The 24,804-nt window shown below is 51.0% G+C and overlaps 1 protein-coding gene and 1 long non-coding RNA gene across 4 annotated transcripts in view; both read left to right on the top strand.

Moving 5' to 3' along the window:
• The window catches only part of LOC122363559, an 83,794-nt gene that overhangs the window by 28,366 nt on the left and 30,624 nt on the right, over positions 1–24,804 (top strand). For all 3 annotated transcript variants that reach the window (XM_043332988.1, XM_043332986.1, XM_043332987.1), the window contains exons 5-6: positions 3,011–3,115; positions 3,424–3,585. In XM_043332988.1, the coding sequence (XP_043188923.1) occupies positions 3,011–3,115; positions 3,424–3,585 (267 nt within the window). The remainder of the gene's footprint in view (positions 1–3,010; positions 3,116–3,423; positions 3,586–24,804) is intronic.
• LOC122363562 lies at positions 21,173–21,898 on the top strand. Its single transcript, XR_006253388.1, has 2 exons — positions 21,173–21,579; positions 21,763–21,898. It is a non-coding gene; the product is annotated as an uncharacterized LOC122363562 (long non-coding RNA).

Below are 24,804 nucleotides of genomic sequence, written 5' to 3'. Positions count from 1 at the left end.
AACATTTTATCTTTGACCTGACCTGTGACGTCATCGGTGACCCCGAGGTCAATGAAATTTGGTTTCCCTCAACAAATTTGACAGGCCTTTCGAACGCCGTTTGAATTTTGCGGATCCGTCCAGTAGTTTCGGAGATACGAGGGGGGGGGGGGGGCAAAAAATAGCCCCCCCCCCACCAGGTCGCGTTATAAACAGACCCCACCAGGGCGCGGGTTAACTTTCTTAAAGTCTCACTGAGACACTGTGATCATTTTGGCAAGAACCACGCCCGGCCTGGCCAGCAAGTGCAAAGATATGAGCCGGCAGAGGATCTTTATCTGGTTGGATGGGAGAACACGTGAATGGGGATTCAGCATCGTGATCAGCATCAGCATCGTAATCGTGACCAAACCCATGTTCTATCGATGTGGTAGTGTGCATTCAGCTTTTTTGCGTTTTTTATGTAAGCTATCGTGGCAAATATGTTGAACATCTACGGGTGCCATGTAAACGCTGGCCATAGTAGCAGTGTGAAGGGCTTACATATGTATGAACACGTGTAGTTATATGTCATTTAGTCAATTGTGCTACGGACATGTGTAAAATCTACCCGTGCAGAAGTGCAATGTGCAGGCTAGTGGCAATTTTTTTCTGGTGGTATAATACAAGTGTACCAACTCTATAGCATACTTTGGAAAGCTGTAGTATATTAGTTTTGCGGTAGACAGTGATAAGTAAGCGACAATGCGCTTATATTATATAACTAAAAGCTCTTAGCTGCTCTGGAACTAACCAACAACGGCGCTAAGCCGTCATTTTTTCTTTGTCTGAGTACTGTTACATAACCATCGTTGTTAATATACGATCACCATAAGAGGCTCTGAAGCAGCTTATTCTGGCGTGACACTCCTCGGAAAGCATGTCTGAGACGTTACGTTAAATGTTTGAGAGATCTTCAAGGTCTTCAGTGCGAATGCTGCTTCATTGAACGAGTGCCTCGGCCATGCTGAAATGTGTGAACAGTGTACTGTGCACGCACATTGAACATTGCACATGCCACTGACACGGATTTGTTATGCATGGCGTTGCTGCTTCTATTAAGTCGTTAACTGTTAGTCTAAATTAGTAAGTGCGTGGTACTTAGTTGCTGAGCGGTGGGGGGGGGGGGGGTTCACGCATGGATTGTTGGCATGACGTATTAGTCTGAAATGGAATCGGTCATCAGTTGATGCAAATATTTACAGACGTATCAACATGGCATACATGGAAAAGCCCGATAGCTCGTGTCGGGCACTTCCACGGTCAATGGTGGCAAGCAGCCGATCACCAGAGAGTGCTCTCCGTTATCTGCAGCGCTCAATATTCTCACGTTAACGTCGCTCTATCATCAGCAATGATAAAGTCTGCTATCGTGTTTGCCAGCGCGGTGTGGGTGGCCCCGGTGGGAGAGCTGTGCAGTCGCGTGTGGTGCACCAAGGTCAATTACTAATAAGCAGGTGTGCACACTGCACATACGACAGATGACTCGTGGTTGCACAGCTTGAGAGATGTGCTTTGAATAACACAGATTCCATTTGAATGACACTGATAAGTGGGATGGACCACTTATCACACTTATCACTGGGCGGATCCGCTCTCACGTTTCTTCCCATCAGAACGCCCTTCTCTGAAGTCGCTCCCCGTCGGAACACCACGCCTCTCCGTGTGGCGGGCCCTCTCTTGCTAAATGTGCTGCCGCCGGTACCCATCCGCGACGTGGGAATGCAACTGAGTCTAGCTGGAATGTGGTAAACGTGTGTGTGTCGCGTATCGCCTGTCACGTTGTCGGCGGGAAGCGTGCCTCTGGCCACGCTTTCCGGTGTCCCTCTCCGAGGCTAAACGTTTGGGCGGTGTGGATGTGGGCCCGCTTAACACACTTTTTGTGGATAGCTGACGGTGATCAGCTCGATTGCAGGTGATCGCCACTTTCGCCAGGCATGGATAAGGTCCACCCATTGGCATATGGTAATTCTTGTACAATTTATCTCATGTGTAGGCGTATTCGCTCTTGAACTAAAGATAGTTGCTTCATTACAACTTTATGGACATGTTTACATAGTTCCCAATTTTTACTACCTTATTTAATTTATTACATTTTCGATATTTTGTGACAATATTTTCAGAACTGGTCGGCGGCCTGATTGATTTATGTCCGTTGCATTCGCTATCTTTCATCTGCATCATATGAACATGCCATTTTTATTCCGCTGAAAACTTTTCCCCGTTCTCTGGCTTATGCAGCACGAGGCGGGCTAGTTGATTGTCATGTCAGAGCCCCGTTCCGGTGCACGTGATTTATTGGTCGTCAGTACCAACGTTGTGAAAGTGGGCCCGACGAGTAGCCATTGGCGGCGGCTCGTTGGGCGAAGAGGGCCGGCCTTTCAAACTCTGCCTGCCTGTCGAACTCTGCCGGCCTTTCAGATAATGCCGCTCTGTCGGAGGTCTCCGGCCTTTCAGCCTCTGTCGGCCTGTCGGACTTCTCCGGCCTTACAGATAATGCTGCTCTGTCGGACTCTGCCGGCCTTTCAGATAATGCCGCCCTGTCAGACTCTCTCGCACTGTGAGATTTTGTTGGTCTGCAGACGCTGCCGACCTGTCAGATTTACCGCCCCGCTGTACTGTTCGCCGGCCGTACTGACAGTCAGGGCCGACTCCGGCTGACTGGGGACAAAGATGCAGCCGTAGTGATGGGAGAGGCTCGGCGCGGGGCGCATTTCCCGCCCACCCGGAACTGGGTGCGCCTCACTCTGTCGTTCTGCTCGGTTCATCTTTCTGATGCTCAGTCGTCCAGTCGTCAGTAGGTTGAAGTATGAGCATCTGTTAGCAGTAGCACGATGTTCCCCGGCTCTTCTTTTATCTACCACGCCTTAGCCTTAGCCGTTGGTAGTCTCTTATTTATCGCCACACATCATCCGTAATCCGTATGCATTGTCGAATGTGGAAATGTCGGTTGACAACATCTCTGACTGCAAAATCTTGTGTTCTGCTCCAGTGCTGCTGGCCATTGGAGTGCGCGAGTCGACGCGCTTCAACAATGTCTTCACCTTTGCCAACCTGGTGGTCGTGCTGTACGTCATCATCACGGGCAGCTTCAAAGGTGCGTCCCGACCTGCGCACTCATCGCGAGAATACCCCTGAGCTGTCTTACCCAAGGTCTGCTGGAGTTTTGTTTTGCTCGCTACTGCACATGTCGAAACTTCGCGTTGCGCCTTTCTACAAACGTTTAAATATTTCATTTGCTTTCTAGTCTGTAGTAGAAGTCAGGACTTATTTTCTCAACTAATTAGTTCATCCCCACGCTACACCAGCAAAATAAACCCCACCATCTGCTCTCTAGCCCTGCCATTGGCCACCGTCCTTGTGTCGGGCAGCTACCTAGCCACCCCCTCCCCCTCCTGTTATCAGCTGACGGTGCCAACTGGCGCATCAACCCGGAGGAGGTACCCAACTGGGACTACGAGACGTACGGCAGCGGCGGCTTCATGCCGTTCGGCATCAGCGGCGTCATGGCCGGCGCGGCGCGCTGCTTCTACGGATTCGTCGGCTTCGACGCCGTGGCCACTACTGGTGAGTGGTGTTAGGGGTAGCTGGTTGGTAAACATGACGAAGGTTTCTTGAGAGATAGGATATATATAATAGGATGGGTGATAATAGGAAGGATTCGACAGATGCGCTGTTCGGTGCATTTGTGAAAGGATGTTCAAGTGTGGTGACTACACGGTTGAAGGTTGATGAGGATTTCGCTGGCATCCTGATATATCGGTTTTGGAGAAATTTACTTTGCAATTATATTCTACGCATTCCATGCCCACACAAAAATGCGAGGGTTTGATAGGAAGAAATGATTACAATTCAGGAATGTCTCAGGCGGCTCCAACTGTCAAATGGTGGTGACGTCACAATAATTCCGTCGATTAACTTTCTATACTGGCATTGTCCACGTGGCATGAATTCCTAAAATTATGCTAATATTGGCTTCACTTTTCTGGAGAAGCCAATTACGTTCATTGTTGAATTCCTGAATGGCGGGCTGTGCAGCCGAACGGGACGGGACGGGCCGGGCGCGGCGGAGCGACGGTGCACCGGCGGCGCTCAGGATGGCAGGGGCTGGGGACGAGTGCCTTCTGCGTGACTGTGGTGGAAGGATAAGTGGTGGTCTTGCTCAGAAGCTGCGTCAATGAGCCGCCTACCTAGCTCTGTGGACGTGTCTTTGTAATGGACTAGAGCCAATTATATACCATAACGAATATAGAAAACTAAGCGAAATTACACAAATATCGGCAAAATATGCGTGCATGGGTCGCTTCAGATTTGGTTAGGCTAGAATAGCAAAAACACGTGGCAAAGTGGGCAGTACTTGGTCTGTATCGTCTCACGCTTCACCACAGGATTATATCGACCAGCGACGCAGCTTGCAGCTGCCTTATAACGGGAATACACAAGGATCGGTGCGTGTTATTTATATAATAGTCTTGTCGGTTCCATGGAGTAGGTTCTGGGCTCGCAAGATCAGCAGCCTGCTCAGTTGATATTTCCGACCAATTACTGACGTGATTAGTGTCTCTTAGTTGATGTAGCAACGTCTTAGGGACAAAAGAACAAGTTTTCACGCTATCAGGTAACAAACTGACGTCCTGTATTTATTACAGCTGACACGTTTCTCTAAAGGCGTGAAACCCGGTGGATTTACCTCGTTAGTAACAGGATTGATGGCCAGGCAGGACCATGTGTTTATTTAGCCCTGGGAAGACATATGTCGCCGACTCTGTGGCTCCCCGAAAATGGGCGCACGAGCCTATGCCAGAATTTGTTATAGGTCACGTGCCGAGGTCAACGAATGTGCGTAAAAATGATAGTTTTCAAAAATGAGGTCGATAGAATTTGGCGAGTGTGAATACATTATGAAGTGATCCGGTAAATACGTTTCGATTCGCTCGTTTTAACACATCGATTTAAACGATCTAACGTAACGTACTCGTTCGTATCATCGGAAATGTCAAAGTAATTCGCGACATTTTTTGGTCCTCCGGGCCGGATCGCTTAACGTTCGATATCGTGAAGTACTTGCGCTCGATTTTGCATGTCTGACGTTTAACGTAATGAGCATGAGGCATGCCCTTCTCGAGCTGTAACGTAAGCCTTTTACACAGTCTGTTTTTGTAATTGTCTTTCCGACAATGGATAGTGCTTCGTTAAGAAAACTGAGAAGTCGAAAGAAGGCTCAGTTTACAAGACTGTGTAAACGGGCTGATACTTTGGTCGACACATCGGGAAGCCGAAGCCAAATCGAAGGCTTACTTAAAGAGCTTGATGAGGCTCTAGACGCTGTAAGTGAAGTGAATGACAGCTACACGGACAGCCTGAAAGATGACGACCGTGAAAAGGATCAGACCGAAGAATACATGACAGACGTCGAAGAAGCACATCAGAAGATTTGTGAACGCATTCGCGAACACTTAAGATCCCGTGGGGAATTAGCGTCGTCAGAGTCAGGAACAAGCAAAACAACTTCGAAGTCACAGTCTGCTGTCTCCAGTCGGTCAAGTCGATCTGCGGCCGCAAAGGAAGCCGAAATCGGAGCATCCCTGAAACGAATGGAGCTCAGTCAGCTCGAACTACGGATAGAAGAAGAAAGAAAAAGAGACGAGCTGAAAGAGAACTTAGAGAGGCAGAGACGAGAGATAGATCGAGAGGCACGAATCGCCGAAGCCAGAGATGCTGCACATCTCGCAGCAAGAGAAGCGGAGCTGCGTAAGGCAGCAGAAAATGAACTTCAGTGGGAACGGCGGCACAATTTTGACGGCGAAAACGAACTCGCTGGACCTTCTCAAGAACAAGAACGAGTTGGAACAGCAGAAGAAGGACTTGCAATCGAAGCTGACACCCCTGTGGCTGATAAGTCTCAAACGGAAACTGGTAATCGGCCGGCGCCGGAGCTGACTCGGGGTCAGACAGCTACATCATGGATATTGGAAGCTGCGAACAGGCCACAAGACACAGAACCGCCGAGAAATGGTCACTCGGGCTATCGGAGTGTCCCGCAGATTCAGCTCCCAAAGTTTAGCGGTAAGGCCACTGAGTGGCCCCAGTGGATTGGCCTTTTTAAATCGCTCATCCACGACCAGCCAGGCCTATCGGACGCTGAAAAACTCGCCCATCTCCAGGCATCCGTAACTGGTCTGGCTAAGCAGGCTGTTGAAGGAATGATGTTCGATGCAGCGCTGTATCCTTCCGCTCTACAAGCTCTGATGAAACGATTCGGGAGAGAAGACGATATCGTGAGCGCAAGCCTCAGTGCCGTCTTCAACACGTCTCCAATGAAAAATGTGGACCCGGTCATGCTGGAAAAGCTACACGCCGCCGTTCACTCCGCGGTCACAGTGCTGAACGCCATGGGTTTCCACGGAGACCTTAACAGTACTGAGAACCTACGTCGCATCATTTTCAAACTTCCGAATGACTTGAAAAGAGAGTGGGGACGTGAGGTCATCAAAATGGAGCCGGAGCGCCCAAACATGACACACTTTGATAGCTGGCTGGGACTGCAAGTTCGAATCGCAATGGCCGTTCCTGCTCAGCCGCAAGATCGCAACATGGCACGCCCCAGTTCTGACTTCAGGCGCGCGCCCCGCACTCACTCGACATCGGTTGCTGTAACGACGACTCCTGAGGTCAGCGACAAGAGCGCAACACGTCGACAGCAAGTCAGTCACAACGAGCAGCCCTGCTGCTGTGGGGAGCGACACGATCTCGCCGTTTGTCCGTCCTTCCTGCAAAAATCGCCAAATGACCGCGCTAAGTTTGTCGCTGAAAGCGGGCGCTGCTTCCTCTGTCTTCAGCCCGATCATCGGTCTCGACAGTGCCGATCCACGCAAAAATGCGGAGAGAACAGGTGCCAGGGAAGGCACCATCACCTGCTCCACGGCAGCGAAAGAATCTTCTCTCGTGCAGCCGGCACTGAGGAACGTTCAAACAGAACAGTGGCAGCAGCCTCAGGTCTCGGAGGGACGACACTGCTACAAATAGTACCTGTGCGTGTACATGGCGAACACAGCTACATCGACACATTCGCCGCTCTCGATTCCGGTGCACAGACCTCGCTGTGCACGGAAAATCTGGCGAAAAAGCTCAAACTGACGGGTGAATCGGAGTCGCTCCGTCTTAACAGCATCGAAGGAGCCGGGCCACAGAGAATCGCTCTGAGAACGTCCATGAAAATCACCCCCCTGGCTCGGGAATCGGAAGAAACAGAAGTCATGGCAAATGAAGTGTGGACAGTACCGAGGCTGAATATTCCCGTGCCATACATCAGCAGCTCAGCACGTTCGCAGTGGCGTCATGTGGAGGGGCTTGACGTCGCGCTTCCGAGGCCAGAGCAGGTGGAGGTCCTTCTTGGAGCAAACATTATCGAAGGAATCATCCAGCGCGAGGTTCGAATCGGAGAGCCTGGCCAGCCTGTGGCCATAAAGACGCACTTTGGATGGGCTTTGACCGGAACGATAACAAACCTCGTTCCATCGTCAGAACATCACGTGATGCATGTTCATCGGAGCCCAGCACAGGACCTCGATCTGACCAACCTGGTTCAGAAGTGGTGGGACATGGAGACTTTTGGAACAACACACTCCAAGGTGAAGCCTACATCGTATGAAGACCAAAGAGCTCTGAAAATCCTTGAAGAAACGGTCGAGCTGGTGGACGGGCGTCTTGAAGCCCCACTGCTGTGGAAAGACGATGACGTCTCGCTGCCGGATAACCGTCTCGGTGCGCTCCGTCGACTCGAGCTAACCGAGAAATCTCTCCATAGAAGTCCAGAGACAAGAAAGAAATACCAAGAAACTATCGAAAGCTACGTGCAACTCGGTCACGCCCGAAAGCTCGAAGAATCGGAAGTGTTGAAACCGAGCTCAAAACGCTGGTACCTGCCGCATCATGCGGTTCGCAATCCAAACAAGCCGGACAAAATACGGGTCGTATTCGACGCGGCCGCCAAGTTCAGTGGCACGTCCCTGAACGATCACCTGTTGACTGGACCCGATCTCCTGCAGGACCTACCTGGGCTGCTCATTCGGTTTCGTGAGCGGCCAGTCGCAATCGCTGGAGACATCGACCAGATGTTCCACGAGGTGCAAATTCTACAGTGTGACCGACCAGCCCTCAGCTTCTTGTGGAGGGACATGGAGCGGAACAGACCTCCTGACACGTATGAAATGAACAAAGCGATATTCGGAGCCAAATGCTCACCAGCAATCGCCAGTTTTGCACTGCAACTAGTCATCAAGAACGGCTCTGAGCTTACGCTCTCTCGTGATGAGGCCGCTGCAGTGGCAAGACAGTTCTATATGGACGATTTCGTTACATCAGAGAACTCCGTGGAGACGGCTAAAGTGATGCTCCATACTGTCGTCAAACTGGTCGCTGAAGGTGGATTCAAGCTTCGGAAGTGGGTCAGCAATTCACGAGAGGTGATGGAATCAGTAGCACCTGAAGACAGGGCTCATGCCAAAACAGATATGTCCATGCCGCTGCCGTCCGAGCGTGTCCTTGGTATAGCCTGGGATCCAGAGACAGACATGATCGGTGTTCATCGACCAGAAAAACGCACTGCCCCGCCTACCAAACGCGGAGTTCTAGCCACCACGGCATCGATCTTTGACCCACTCGGCCTGGTCGCACCGTTCACCCTTCGAGCGAAACTTCTCATGCAAGATCTCTGGAAACAGCAGCTGTCATGGGACTCTGAGCTGAATGAAAACGATACACATCGATGGACGGCATGGAAGATGGAAGCTGAGCAGCTCTCCCGACTGAGGATCCCCCGCTGTTTTGCTACGCCGGAGAGTGAAGTCGTTCGAAGAGAGCTCCATATCTTCAGCGACGCGTCGGAAGCGGCATTCGGTGCCGTCGGCTACCTCAGGCAGATCGACTCGACCGGCACAATCGCCTGCTCGCTGGTGATGAGTCGGACAAGAGTGGCACCGCTGAAAATGCTGACCATTGTGCGGTTAGAGCTGCAGGGCGCGGTTTTGGCCACACGACTGCATGACAGCATACAGTCGGCCCTCACGATTCAAGTGAACCAGACGTTCTACTGGACCGACAGTGAAGTAGTTCTCGGCTATATCAACAATGAGGCTCGACGGTTCCAGACCTTCGTCGCAAACAGAGTAGCCGAGATCAGAAGCCGATCGGAACCATATCAGTGGAGGCATGTCCCTGGTTCCCTGAACCCAGCAGACGAATGCTCCAGAGGCCAGCCGCTTTCCGAGATCGACTCTGACAGCCGGTGGTTCCGGGGTCCAAACTTTCTCTACAGACCGGAAATTGAATGGCCTTCTGCTCCCAAAACGGCCCAACCAAGTGCTAGCGATCCTGAAGTCAAAACACTGGGCTCCGTGACCGTTGGACAGTCAGTTCCGACACTGCTGGTCGACCCGGCTCGCCACTCGTCGTGGACCCGCTATAGGCGTGTTACCGCCTGGGTATTGCGCTTCGCCTGCAACTTCATCGCCAGACACTCAGCTCAGTATCGAGACTGTGGCAACAACGGACCACTGTCTGCAGAGGAGCTGCGACTCGCTGAAATCCACATCCTCAAAGCAACTCAGCAGGACGCATTCAAGTCGGAAATCGACCTGCTCTCTCGTGGGAAGTCGGTGTCTGTCAGTAGCACTCTGCTTCAGCTTACGCCGCTGCTGGATTCAAGCGGAGTCATTCGAGCTGGAGGACGGCTGCAAGCAAGTCAACTTCCATTCTCAGCCAAGCACCCGGCTCTCCTACCAAGACGACACGAGGTTACTCGGCTCATAGTGACTTCAGTTCACCGTCAAGTGCTTCACTCGGGGGTCGACCACACGCTGAATGAGCTTCGGCAGGTGTATTGGATTCCGAAGGCGAGGAGCACCATCAAGTCATACCTACGAGGATGCGCCGTATGCAAGAAACTGCGCAGCCGCCCCCAGGCCCCTCTGATGGGAGACCTGCCTGAAGCGAGATTTGATTCTCAGCACGCTTTCAGCTCAGTCGGACTGGATTTTTTCGGTCCTCTCCAAGTGCGTGTAGGCCGCAGGACGGAGCGTCGGTACGTCTTGCTTATCACCTGTCTGGCGTCAAGAGCGCTACATTTGGAGACCACCCCGTCTCTCGACACTGATAGTTTCCTGCTAGCACTCCGCCGTTTTATCGCTCGGCGCGGGAAACCAGCTCAGATATTCAGTGACAACTGGAAAAGTTTCAAGAGAGCCGATAAGGAGCTTCGTGATGCTCTCAGAAACTGGAACAACGAACAAATAAGCAACACGATGGCACAGAAGAACATCAAGTGGAGCTTCAACCCGCCTGGCAGTCCTCACATGGGTGGATGCTGGGAGAGACTGGTGTCTTCAGTGAAAAGAGCACTACGCGTCGTCCTGGGCAACCAGCTCGTCACAGATGAAGTTCTCAGCACTGTTCTCATGGAGGTCGAGTTCATGTTGAACAGTCGGCCGCTCACGTATGTGAGCACCGATGCAGATGATCCAGAGGCCTTGACTCCGAACCATTTGATTCTCGGTCGCGACTCTCCCAGTCTCGCTCCAGGCATGTTTTCTGGGGAACAGCTGAGTTTCCGGAGACGATGGCGTCATGCTCAGCAGCTTGCAGAGCACTTTTGGAAACGCTGGCACAAAGAGTATCTGCCAACCCTGATGAAGAGGACCAAATGGTCGCGAGAGAGCCGACGAGTTCAGGTGGGCGACGTTGTGCTAGTCACCGACAACAACTTGCCGCGTGGAAGATGGCCGCTAGCACGAGTGGTGAAGGTCTTCCCCGGTTCCGACGGTCGCGTTAGAACGGTGGAGCTGAAGACTAAGAGCGGCACATACGTGCGACCGGTAGTCAAACTGTGCGTATTGGATGCCTCGGATGAGGAATAGGATGTCCAAAGTTCAACGTTCGAACGCAGTGTTAGTAGAATGCGTTCATGCGATTAGTGCTATGTTTTGTATTTTGTAGCCGGCGCGCGTGTAGTTAACGACCGTTTCCGCAGTGAGGGGGGAGGATGTCGCCGACTCTGTGGCTCCCCGAAAATGGGCGCACGAGCCTATACCAGAATTTGTTATAGGTCACGTGCCGAGGTCAACGAATGTGCGTAAAAATGATAGTTTTCAAAAATGAGGTCGATAGAATTTGGCGAGTGTGAATACATTATGAAGTGATCCGGTAAATACGTTTCGATTCGCTCGTTTTAACACATCGATTTAAACGATCTAACGTAACGTACTCGTTCGTATCATCGGAAATGTCAAAGTAATTCGCGACAGACATATTTCAGCAGGCGTGCTGTGATATGGTGGTCTCTGCCGGATCTCAACCTGAGCTTGTCTTTGTTTTTGGGAAATAGTTTTTTCCTTTACCGGTACCTCGGCGACCACAGCCAGATATGGTGCGCTTAAAAGTTGTAGGTACTCATTTATCAAAAATAATACACAATTTCAAAAAAAAAATCCTTGCAACCAAACCGTCCATGTTTGAATGTTTGCATTCATCAGGCTCTATTATTTGAATTATGCACTAGACTGAGTGAATTAATTATAGAGAGGCATATAGGTCAGCAATGAGCAATGCGTTTTTGGTTCGGGTCGGACGTGTTTAAAAGTGCTCTATGGTTTCGCATATTTTTTGCGGTCCTATTCCGCCTTGTGATATGTGCTTAATACCATACGGTTCCTAATTTAACGTAGAATAAGTGTGGTCCACCCGCTTCTAATTTAATTGAACAAACATCCTATTATAAGTTTGTAAAGTTTGATAATTTTTGACCCAGTTACCGAACTTTCGAATTTCCGCCTCAGCGACTTTGCTCTTGATTTTTCTCTGTGACTCTCGTGCTAATTTTTGACACTTCTCTCTCGGAATATATAGTAGTGCCTACAACGTCACGAAGAGTAGGTTTAGTCATGGAAACCGATGCCGTCTTACCGGACACACCGCCAGAACTGACACAGTCGGAGCTCAGTCAGATATTGGAGCAGCCGTCCGTTCCCCCAAGCCAACGTGTCAGACTACAAGAACTGGTTCCGGCTGACGCCTCCTCCGCTGAGAAGCGAGAACTTTTCGCGAACGGTGGTACTGTGTTTTCCGGCCAGTGCAGTCCGGTGGAGGTACGTTGTCTTCTGGCGACCTTGGAAGAGACTGACTTGCGCCGTCTTCGTGAGAAGCTGCACGACAGCCTAGCGACAGCGATCCCCGCCACCGCTGGGCGGCCACTACGTAGCCGGCAGTCAGGGAACATTAACGCCCTCGCCGACGACTGCTGGGAGCTGGGATACTCTGCCGCTCAGTGCCAGCTTACCCGCCGCACCGACAACCACGTACTTAAGCCGGCCGGTAGAACGCCGCCGCCGTCGTCGAGTTCGGTAAACGAACCACCCCCCGGTTTGGTCAGCGCTGCTACCGTGGAGACCTCCCTGCGCTCCGTCATTGAATCGCAGCTGCGGATGGACAGAGAACTGGAGGAGCTACGGCGGCGCGCAGCTGCTGCTGAATCTCAGGGAGCTCGGCTGCAACGTCTTGAGGAGCAGCTGTACGAGCTGCAGCGAGCCTGCGCCGCCCGTGACGCTAGAATCGACGAGCTTGAGGATCAGCTGCGCAGTTCTCTAGGCCGTGAGGCTGCGAACCAGTCACCAGCAGGCGAAGGCACGGCCGCCCAGTTAAACCAGGCACGCTTACCTGCCGCCAGCAGAGGCGACAATGAGACGCAGCCTGCCGGAGCCCGCCCGGTTACCTCCGCCAAAGATATCGCCGCCGCGATAGATCTACGAGCGCTTGGGAAGGCAATTGCGGATGCAATCCATTGGCAAACCGGCGACTCAGACTCGGAGAGCAGCTACGAAGTGGGCCAACGACCTGTCCAGCACCAGGGTGGCGGTGCGCCTGTGCCTGCAGATCGACAGAATCCCGTACCATCGGCGCGACCTCTGTCCCCACCGCGCTCGTACCAAGGCACCGGCTCGACCCGTCAGGAGGTCACGACCCGACCTGACAACTTCAGTCTCGCTGCTGAGCGGACTGCCATGACTGGGTCGGGAGCCGCTTCTGATCTGGTACTGACTACTGCAGATGCTCCGCAGCCAGACACAAAGAAGTTCATTGTCAGTGGTTTCCGCCCAGATGCGCCACACCACGCCGTACACGACTTGATACAGTCAGTAGCCGGAAACTTGTACGGCTTCCATCGCCTGCCTTTCAACGGACAGTCACCAGGAAGGGCATATATGTTTGAGGTTGCCGAGGCTCGCTCTGCAGTAATCATGGACCCTGGACGCTGGCCGACAGGCCTCAGCGTTCGGCCGAAGGCTGACAAGGGTCACCGACGGAGGCGCTTTCAGGCCACAAATCAGTCGGTACAAAGGGAGCGACACGCCCCAATCAATATCACCCGGTTCAGCGGCACCAGACAGCACCAGTCCACCCAGCCGAGCGCCGCCACCCACTCGCAGCGGAGCTCAGGCGCAACTACTGGGTACTCCCACGAGCACGGCGAGTGGACAACGGCGCGACGCCGTGGACGGGATCGGCAGAACAACCGCACCGTCTCCGACCCCTGGGGCACCAGCGACAGCGGCTGGCGATGGCACGACGACGACGCGGCCCCACCAGCACGCCGCTAGTCTTCACTCGCCTAAGGACTGTCTGCTCTCCGTCGGCACCTATAATTGTGAGGGTTTTCTGTCCGCCTTCAAGTATATTGATGATCAGCTTCTGCCATTTTGTGACATATTGGCCCTATCAGAAAGCTGGTTGTCGCGTGCGGAGGAGGCGTACGCGGACAGAATTATTGTCGCCGCAGGATATGACGCTCTCCAGGTGTTCCAATCATTTTCAATGGAAGCCCCGCCCGGGCCGGGAGAAGGCAGAAGACGCGGCGGTCTGATTGTTATCTGCCGCCGCCGACCGGGACTGACCTTCAGGTCACTTGATTGCGACGATCCACGCCTGTGTGGCATAACGGCACCGTTCAACAGGCAGCCCGTGCTGAATGTCATCGGCTGCTACTTGCCGTTTTGGGACGGGTCCGGCGGCAACTCTGATGAGTACGATATTGTCACAGCCAAGTTGGACGCCTTGATTGCTGCGCAGCGCCCCTCTGCCCCCGTAGTCTTAGTTGGAGATTTCAACTGTGCACTACCGAGAATGACAGCAGCGCAACGCCCATCACAGTGGCATCGGCTCAAGGGCTTCACTCGACACAGCGTCGCTATGCAGGACCTACTGGACCATAACGAGCTTGTTGTAGCAGAGTTTCTATTTCCCCAGCCGATGGACTTCACTTACTCGCGTGCTGGCTGCCAGAGTCACATAGATCATATAGCCGTGCCGTGTGATCTGCTCCCGGGCATTACTGACTGCCAAATTCTGCCTCTGCACGCTGAGAATCTCAGTCCGCACCAGCCTCTCGTCTGCCGTGTTTTGGTGTCCGCTGCAGCACCACAGGAGACATCAGGTACCGCCGACACCACCCGCAGCACTGCAGCCCTTGACACAGAAGTTATCTGTTGGGACCGCGCCGACAGAATAGAAACTTATAGACGAACGCTGGGTGACCTGCTCGATAGGAATCTTTCTGTATGCGGCGAGTCTCTGGATGCTCTGAATGCGACAATAACTCACTGCATACTTACAGCTGCTAGAGCGGCCGGTTGCACCAAGAAACAGCACCGACCCAAGCCCTGGTGGACTCCGGACACAGCGGCCGCGCGCAACCGCGTCCGTTTTTGGCTCCACATCTGGACGGCCGCTCGGTTCCACCGTCCACTGCTGCTATCGGACTGCACGGCGGGAATACCGGAGGGCGCGTCGCGCAGCAGCTCTGGCCCCTGTTCAGAAAGAGGCCCGGCTGCTTCATCAACTTCGAAAAGATGGCAACGTCAGCGGATTCTGGCGCCGTGTCAAGAGAGTCCGCCGAGGCGAGGTATCCAGTGGGACAACGCGCACGGCCTCAGAATTTGCTACTCATTTTGAGGCGGTTCACAGGGACGACTTCACACTGCTAGATGCCGATCAGTCTCGGATTGCCGCTGCAGTTGAAGAAAGAGCACAGCTTTGCCTGTCGGCGGCTCGTCCTCCCACCGTCACTCCCGACCAAGTCGCCGGCCTGCTCCGACGCCTTCTGCCCGGTAAGGCGCCGGGCGCGGATGGAGTGACAGGGGAGCACCTGATTCACGGCTGCTCACCTGCGTTGCTGACCGCCCTGGCTCGCCTTATGTCGGCCTGTTTTACTACATGTGACGTTCCGGTCGCGTTCTCCGAGAGCGTCATTATACCTCTGCTGAAAAAATCGCAGCTCGATCCAAACAACTTGGACAATTACCGGCCCATCAGCCTGACGACGTGTACCTCCAAGCTGCTGGAGATGCTGGTACTGGACGAGCTAGACGGCAGCTTCAGGCCCCATGGGCTTCAACTCGGGTTCGCCACGCAGCGCGGCACCTGCGAGGCCTCACTTCTTGTCAGTGAGACCATCCAATGGAACCGGCATCACGGCTTACCTGTCTATGCTGCGAACCTGGACGCCAGGAAATGTTTCGATAAGATCTGGCACGACGGGCTTTTTATGCGCTTAGCCTCGTACCTCAGCCCCAGCTCATGGCTGCTGATGCTGACTTGGTATCGTCAACTCACAGCCCGCGTGACATTTGCTGGCTCCACGTCCAGAGCCTTCCGTGTCTGCCGCGGCACCAGGCAGGGCGCTATCCTGTCACCAATGTTCGCGAACGCTTTCCTGCGTCCTCTTGTGACAGCACTGGACGCGAGCGACCTCGGCGCGGACATATATGGTCATCATGCGCCGGCTGTATGCTACGCTGATGACCTGCTCCTCTTAGCTACAAATGCTAAAAACCTTGATACCATGCTGAAGCTGGTTGGCGACTTTGCTCAGCGCTGGAGACTAGAGTTCGTCCACCCAGAGCCAGCCAAAACTAAGAGCCACTGCATTATCTTCGGTCAAGAGCTACTAGCCCAAGAGCCCAGATGGAGTCTGTCGGGTCAGAGGCTGAGAAACCACCAACAGTCTGAACACCTCGGCGTCTTACTGGACGGCAGCCTGTCGGCCGCACCGCATGTCCGACACCGCACGGCAAGAGCGCGGGCTAGCCTGTACAGCCTTGCGCCTGCCGGCATGCTGGCATCTGGGCTCTGTCCAGCAGATAAATGTTTTCTCTGGAAGACTGTGGTTCAGCCAGCACTGACGTACGGCTGTTCGTCCGCTCCACTCAACTCAGCTGACATCGAAGAGCTGCACGCCACTCAGACAGCGACCCTCAAGACGGCGCTGGGGCTGCCTCGCCGCGCCCACCACTCAGCGCTCCTCGCTGCTGCCGGTATAGCCCCAGCACATGAGCTGATTCGGTCGGCATGCTTCCGGGCTGCAAGTGGTGCTCTGCGGTCCGAGCACCGTCTCCAGCAGGCATTCCTCTCGGGCCTGACGAAGTTGGCCATGTGCCCCGACTTGCTTGGCGACTCTCTTCTTCTCCAACTGTCCCGCATGTGCGGAAACGACTTCTCTGCCGTGCTCGAGGCAGCTGCCGGACGGTCGTGCAGTCACAGGGTGACGCCATCGCGCGCCCCAGACGGACTGGCAGATAGCATCCGCTTCTTGATGAGGGACAACAGCCAAGCTTCGCGTCGCCTACTTCGACTGCTGACATGCTACGTCCCACCGGGGGCCGTGACCCCTGTGACCTAAGCTCCGTGCTGACACATGACGGTTTTGTGATTTCTGATGATTGTTTGTTATCAGCTGTTGGGAATTTGCCAATGTTTGGTGCAAAATAAATATGAATGAATATGGTTATGTCATAAAGGGTGTCCAGAAATTATGTCCCCCTTGTTCATTCAGCTATAATCCCACCGTGCGCTTTAAGAACTGTTTAAAATTTGCTTAGACCGTGCCTCAGGCTATCCACAGCTGTCCGTTAGTCACATGACCTAACCTGGTCACCTGGCTCTGACACTTGCGAGGTGCCAGGGGCCAGTGTTAGGCAGGCGTAACTCGCACTTGAACGTGGTGTCCAGTTCCACTAGGATGAAAGGAACTCTTTGACAACGCGTCATCGCGCTGAAGTTATGGTGAAGACTGGAATGAAGTGGGAAGTCAAATCGAATCCTCTGTCCTTATCCCAATCGAAAACCAATGGGAAATCATGAGGGAGGAGCTCAGCAAGATTGAACCAGCTCCCACACAAAACAGACTTTAGAGGAACCTGTGAAAGGAATGACTGAAGATCAGCGCGGATACTCTGGACATCTTGATCTATGGAATGCCAATGCGTAGGACGGGGCAGGGGATAAATCGGTAAAGAAACCATGACCCCGGGGGCTCTTTGTTAATTAGTTATGGCGGCGAGTTGATGGGGGGGGGAGGGGGCGGGCAAATAATTTCCGGACACCCTGTATGTGCTAAATTTCATCTAACTTTTAAGCTATTGCCAATCATGCATTCATCGCTCATGCAGTGCATTCATCCGGCGTGAGCCGTGTGTGTAGGAACTAGGAAGTATGCCAATTGTCTATATGCCATATCCAGCCTTCTTTAGGGGTAACACTTTTATGAAATGCATTGTTCAGTGATAGCCATTATTCTGTTCGGGAGAGTGTTTGCGTGTCGCCGCAGAGTTGTTCACCAGTTATATAGCTTTCCCTGATGATCATTAGTGGGATTTGCCGGTTTATGACACAGCGACTCGGATGGAAGCACCGACCAGCCACGGTAGTCATTAGGCTGCATGACTTCCGCATAGCATCCGTTTACAAATGAATTCCGGGAGCTCTTTACATAGCTATCGTCTCATATTAGCTTGTCAGTTTTTATGTTAATACTTGTGCAAACTGAAAGCCGAAAACAAAACTGGTAGTTTTCCTTTGTTTAATTGATGCGCTGATGTAGCTCGAACGCAGCGTTACGACTCCTCTCGTAGACAGCAGGGTTGTATACCAATCAAGTCGATTGAATTGATTGATTTGTTTCAACGCGTATTTTGAGTTGATTGGATTGAGTCGATTGACTTTTCGAGATGACTGGTTGACTGACTCGTTTGACTTTAGCGACTGGCTGACTGATTTGATTCCCGAAAATTAGAGTGACTCGTATGATTGAGTCGATTGAATGGAAAGTTCAAATAAGTTTTAGTTGATGAAAAATAATGACACCAACTGATGACATCAAAGATCACAAAACTACACTGAAAACTGCTTGTCAATTGTCATCACAACTGCAATATGAGGTAGATGGCCAAATAAAGAACAGGGCCTAAACATGAACGGCCAACTTTGACTTTCAACTGCAATAACTCATAACTGCTCCAATCCTGGTGATAGAACCTAGCGATGCACCTACCTACCTTTCTGCACTCAGCAGGAAACGTTTTTTTTTTTAATCCAGATGATAAAGTGCAAGGCCCTATATACTAATAAAGTGTGATTAATTAATAATTCACATCTCCACATCTCCTCAGAAACAACCCACTGAACTCTATAAATATCTGAAACCCCTACAAAAATAACTGAAACAAAAGCGCCGTTTTCGTCTCGCTAATTACGTTTACGTATACCAATTAATAGCTAATTTGCTGCATTGTTTAAATTGCAGCAGAACGTTTGTTGATCCTTTTCTCCTGAGAGCCTAAGCATAACATATTTAATATATTTCATTTTCCTTTAAATATTCTACCGAATATTATTAAGTGGTTTCATTTCAAATGAAATGATAATTAAAACGAAATTGGTGTTGTACAACCGATTTATTTTATGATGATCTACCATAGAACATGATAATCAATGACGTCATCTTACAAAAAAATCAAAACACGTAGAATAAGGATTTATAAAAGCTTAGCATACTTATTGGCAAAACGTTTTCTTTTATTCACAGTCGCACCGTGCCGTTTTCGCGTTTTAATTTTCTTTATTCCTACTTCCTTTGTCCTTATCTTATCCTGTGGTTCCAGAGTCCCTGTCATCTCCATTTCCTTTTAAATATATTTTTAATCCTCATCCTTATCCCCCAGTCCTAACAGTTTCAAATTGTATTGCAATTAAATGTTTTGAATTCTTCACATAGGTACCTAACATTGACATGCCACGTCCAGAGTCGCGGACCGCTAAATACTTCAAATCTCTTCCTTCCCAATCTGACAACATCCCACGCCTCAAATGCACATTGTGTGGAAAGATTTTTCAGGTTGCCCGTTAGTCTCTGTCCAACTGAAACCGTCACATGCAGGTAAGATATTTATTTCCATTTCCCTATGGTTAATATGTTATTGATGCATATTATCCATTAAAATAGACGTGGTGTAGGGTAAATTGTCCAAATCATGAACAATGCCAAAATCCGAGCAGCCAACTTTCAACCGGAATATCTGATATTTAGTGTAAATGGACATGTTGGAATATGGCCAAAATTAAATTGACAACCTTTAGGTGAAAGGTGGTGATTTGGGTTAAGGGGCGAGTCAACTACTGGGTTATTTTGCACCCATTAAATGAAACTTCTGCTCCAATTCTACCCATTGAACCTCAATATCATGATCCACCTGTCCATCACTAGGTATCCATCCTTATTACATAGAAACTTTGAATGGCATGGCAATTTATAATTTTAAATGACAATATTTTTATGTTTCTTCTGTGGGTAGGTAGGAAGGTAGGTAGGTAGGTACACCAGACTGCTATGGACACTTTTCCAAGTTGGTGGGGCAAAAAACCTAATGTATGTGTTGGTTTGAGTCGTTTGATTGAGTTGATTGATTCCTTTCATTGTCGCGTTTGAGTCGATTGAATCAATTCCCGAAAACTGCTCTGACTTGATTGATTTGATTGGTTTCCCAAATTTGTCGTGATTGAATTGATTGCTATTGATTGAGTCGTATACAACCCTGGTAGACAGTGGTATTTGAAAATTAGAACACGTAGTCAGTGGCGAATAGGACATCGGGATTCTCCTAAATTTGTGGTTTGAGGTGTGCGCTTATGGTCATCACTAGGTCGAGAGCGCTGGCAGGCATCCTCTTTTAGCCGTGCTGCCTTGTCAGGAATTTTTGGCGAAGCCAAGTCACATGTCATGAATGCTTCAGATCTGGTTTTGGATTATATGGTTCGGATTATATGACACAAGTACTTCAGCTTCATGATTGATTGTGGTTCTTATTGCTGGATGATTTGCATTACATCTGACTATATTCTGAGTTTTTGTGAAGGTAGGCATAGATACTATACAATACGCAGAAAGCAGTTTATGTTTTTTATGCTGCGCTGGTGTTTCGCTTGTATTTGCGAGTGTCATTAAGCTTACCACCCACTTGCACTCACTTAAAATTTGTGGTTCGTTTTCACCCAGTAGAAGTTGCAACAGAACCACATATTTTGTGTTTTCTTTTCATCGTATTTCATGGGCTGCGTAGTGCGTATTTCGTGAGCTGCAATACTTGTATGTACAGTTGCATGAACATCTTCACACGGATCGGGAATGTTTAATGATCTCATGCTGTTTTAGTCTCGGAAATGTTTCGTTTTCCAGAAAACACTGGGGAGCAGGTGCGGGCCTAAGAGGCGAAAACTTGATTAATTGAAAAAAAAACTACGGATCGAGCCGAAAATAAAAAAGCCCAGATTGGCTTAGACCTCCGTTTCGTTTTCGGCTAGTCAACAGGGAAATTAATGGTATGCCATGCATAAAATTGAATTACCCGTGATAAACGTGCGATAGAAACAACTTTCAACGACAAATACGCCCGGTTATATATAACAAGATATAACCGGTTTTTCCGCGACACTACGAGCGTCTTCTCTGGGGCGGCCCCGGAGCCGGGCCGGCCTCGGCGAGCAGCGTTCGGCGGCAGGCGGGCGGCCGCCCGCGCCCCGGGCGGCAAGGCCGCTGAGGCGGCGGCCTCCTCTGATTGGTGGAGCGACTCGTGTCACGTGACGGTGGCGGCGCGGGGTTTGAGTGTATATGCGCGGTCACTCTGTTCTAGGCCGCCCGGTCTGACGCAAGTCAGCAGTGTTCTCGCTCTGAAATGTTTTTGCGTTTACTGCGGTCGTGTTCAGTGGAAACTGGAAGACATCAAGGGGAGTATAAGTTCGGTTTTATATCAATGTTATATTGATTGACGAGGATGTTTTTCCTTTCGGTTTTTTATGTTTATTTTTACTGGTTTGTTGTTTGTTAGTTGTTTGTTTTTATTTTCGGCATGAGGTTTGGTTATTTTTGTGCTTATGTTATGCTATCGAGGTAAGAAAGGGGTCGATGAGTAATGGGTCGGCAAATGCCTGTATTATAGGTTCTTTGAAGGTTGGATAAAAGAATGAAACATGGACTGCTGGTAGAAATTTGCTTGGTGGTATTTTTCAGATTTTGGGAGATTGGGTGTAGGTTCTTGCTGTGTGTAACATAGCTGAAACTGTTTTTTTTTCATCTTCCCTGGAACGGAACGCCGGACTTTGCCATCCTACACTCAGTGTGAGTGAAATCAGCTCATGCTTCTCGGTGTAGCAGCTCAGAGTGCACGGCCTGGCCGGCGTGGGGTTTTTGGTGGCCACGTGGTGTTGGCCGGTGGTTGGAGTTGGCAGAATTGCCGTTTTGTGGTGCCTGGTGTTGGTTGAACTGTGGTTCCCATACACGTGCACGGTTACAGGCGTAAGTTGTGCCAGGTGGGCGTACCCCGTGGAGGTACGCCCAGGGGGGCCAGGTGGGCCTGGCCGGCGTAGGGTTTGGTGGCCACGTGGTGTTGGCCGGTGGTTGTGCAGAGAGTTGGTAGAATTGCCGTTTGGTGGTGCCTGGTATTGGTTGAACTGTGGTTCCCATACAGGTGAACGGTTACTGGCGTAAGGTGTGCCAGGTGGGCGTACCCCGTGGAGAATGAGCTGCTGGTGATGTTTGGCTCTGTCCGAGCGTGTCCGAGCGTGTCCGAGCGGGGTTTTCATTAGTGGGTTAGGGATTGTTGATAATAAGGGTACCAACTACCAGGTGAGACTTGAGAGGGTAAATGGAGTTCATGCTAATGATACCCAATGCAATGGTATTGGTCTAAAATGGTATTGTTACCTGGTTAGGTTGGAGTGAAGGTTAAGTGGGTGATATAGGTACGGAGGTGCAGAGGTGATAGTGGAAACCACTTGTGGGGTAAGTCTCGGGAGTCGGGACTAGGATATTTTAGATTAGATGGGAAATTATGTTAGGTAGTTTGGATGCACTGGCGATAATATAGTAAGTTACAGGATAGTACCCAAAGGAAGTTTTCACCCTCATATTTAAAGACTGCATTAGGTATGCCATTTTCTATAACGATGCAGTTTTATGGTAGCCCGTGATTGTTTTGCTCTCACTCTACATTGAGGTGCGAGTTAACTGTTTTCAGTTTTTTATGGTAGTGGCGTTTGTGAATCGTTTTTTTTTTTTTTTGCCAGAGTAAGGTGCCTTTTTGTCGTGGTCAATAAACAGAGCATTGCCTAGGCATGCATAAGCGACATCAATCATCATGGTAATGTTAGTATGCAATATGCATATCCTGCCGATGTGTCATCGCGCGCATTGTCAGATAAATGGCTCCAGTATGTATAACCCCTCTTGATACCCCCCTTTGATACGAGCTTTCGGCTAAAAATGGTTATGTGACACAATCCGTTTTTTTCTTCTTCTTCCATGGCTTGGTGGGTGGTTGGCATCCGACTCTGAACGGCGACGGATCGGCACACTCGGCGGGGCCGGCCCGCTGGGCCAGAGTCTTCTCTGGCCGCTGGAGGATTTCTTCACAGCTCCCGCGTCAGCTGAGGGAGTTCCGACACCTCCCAGCTCATCTTGCTTCAGTGGTGCTGCCTAGCAGGTCTTACGGGACATCGTCAGGTATAGGCCAAGGTGGCCGGGGTTTTGAAAGGTACGTTGTTCCATGTATGCCGGGCGCGGTACATATCTGTTAATGAAGGTTCTAGGGGGACCCGATAGGGTAGATAGTGAACGCTTGGGCATGGGCGATATCGGCATTTTTGTGGGGATATTTGGTTCCACCAATAGGAACATGAGGGGCAATGCTGGTGGAAAGTAAGATAGTAATAAAATTCTGATAAAATCGTTCAGAGGCCTGAAGGTATTTAAAAGAAAAAATGAAATCTAGTCAACTCTAAGTTCAACGTGTTTTCAACCTTGGTTTGCTGCTGCTGCTGAGGCTTGTTAAATCGTCTATAACTATATTCAAAGCAGTCTGTTTCTTTTTTTCTACTTGTCGCTATAGGATTTGGGATGACCTTTCTCCTGCAAACAGCAAATGAACAATACAGGTCAGGTGCTATCAATAATAGTTACAAGGATTTAGTCAGTATACGTTGTTAGGGCTGGGGTACCCCTCGGTGTCCCAAAATTGTATTTTGGCTGGGGTGTCGGAGGAAAATTCCTGGGGGCCCGGGAACGATTTTCAAGTTGGGGGGGGGGGGGAGGCGAGCCTAAAATACCTGACTTTATGCATATGAAACAGTGGCGTAGCTAGGGGTCTAAGGGAACACGCACTCCCCCCCCCCCCAATCGGGTTCACAGGGACCCTCGGGTCCGGGGGACCCTGCGGCACCATTTGACCTGAGGCTTAACGATGGCCATATTTCGACTCGGGAGGGCCCCATTAGGCTCGTTAGAGCACCTCATGGGCCCTGAATTGCCACACTAAGATCTCCTTAAAGCCCCACGCCGGCTTCTGAGTCATGGTCCCACAATTATTTTTCTGAGGGCCCAATAACGGCAACTGTGGGGGCCCTCATCGGCGCTTATGAGGACCCACACCGGTGTCTCTGAGGGTTTCACGCCTCCAACTCTGAGTGCCTACACCAGTACCTATTAAAACCCTATATCGGCGGCTCTGAGAGTGAGGACTCGAATCCCTACCCAACACCTGCGCAGTGCGCATCTAGGGACCACCCACTAGTGACTTCTGAGGGCCCCACACCGGTGACAGGGGCCTCTTGCCGGTCACTGAGAACCCCCTGCCGGCTTGTAGAGGGTTCGCGTCAGCAGCTCAGGCCCCACACCAGTCTGTAACTGCTCCACACCAGCGTCTATGAGGGCCCACAGCAACGCCTATAGGACCCTCACCGGCGCCTCTGACAGAGTCACACTGGTGCCTCTGAGCGCCCGCACCGGCACCTGCATGACAGTCCCACACCGGTGCCTCTACGGGCCCCTTACCGGCGGCTCTAAGGGCCCTACGCCGGTGATTCTGAGGATGCTACCGATAACCGGGGGCACCATACAGGCCCAAGGTGTCGCTGAGCTTTACATAATCCCATACCGGCCTTCCGTGGGTGCCACGTCAGTGCACTCGTTGCCCCACACCCCTCCCTCACACCCGGGGCGGGTAAACTGTGTTATACCTATAGCAACGATTTTACCACCGTTGTACGTTATGTACCTATTTCTCAAGGTTGGCTCAAAATGGTCCAGTATATGTATGTAAAAGCTGGCCTGCCAAACTATGGCCGGGGTCAGGCCCAAACCAAAGTGGGATGACAATAGCAGATATCAAATCGATACTGTATCGGCAGAAACCCTTCAGATGGCAAGGAAAGGCCGTGTCCTGATAAGATATATAAAGGAAACAAGAAGGAAAGAAGTCCGGAAAAGGGAGGAAAGGTCCTTTCTCGCTGCCTCAATGTTGAGGGGGCGACGCCCCCACGGCTCTCAAGTTGGGGGGGGGGGCAAGCACCCCCGCTGCCCCCCCCTGTTCCCGGGTCTATGAAAATTTCTCGCCAAAAAGGGATAAGAGTGGA

The sequence above is a fragment of the Amphibalanus amphitrite genome, unplaced genomic scaffold, assembly GCF_019059575.1.
Source record: "Amphibalanus amphitrite isolate SeventyFive unplaced genomic scaffold, NRLGWU_Aamphi_draft 000627F_arrow, whole genome shotgun sequence".
NCBI lineage: Eukaryota > Metazoa > Arthropoda > Thecostraca > Balanomorpha > Balanidae > Amphibalanus > Amphibalanus amphitrite.
The sequence above is the reverse complement of the archived record's forward strand: the minus strand, read 5'-3'. Positions and strand labels throughout refer to the sequence as shown.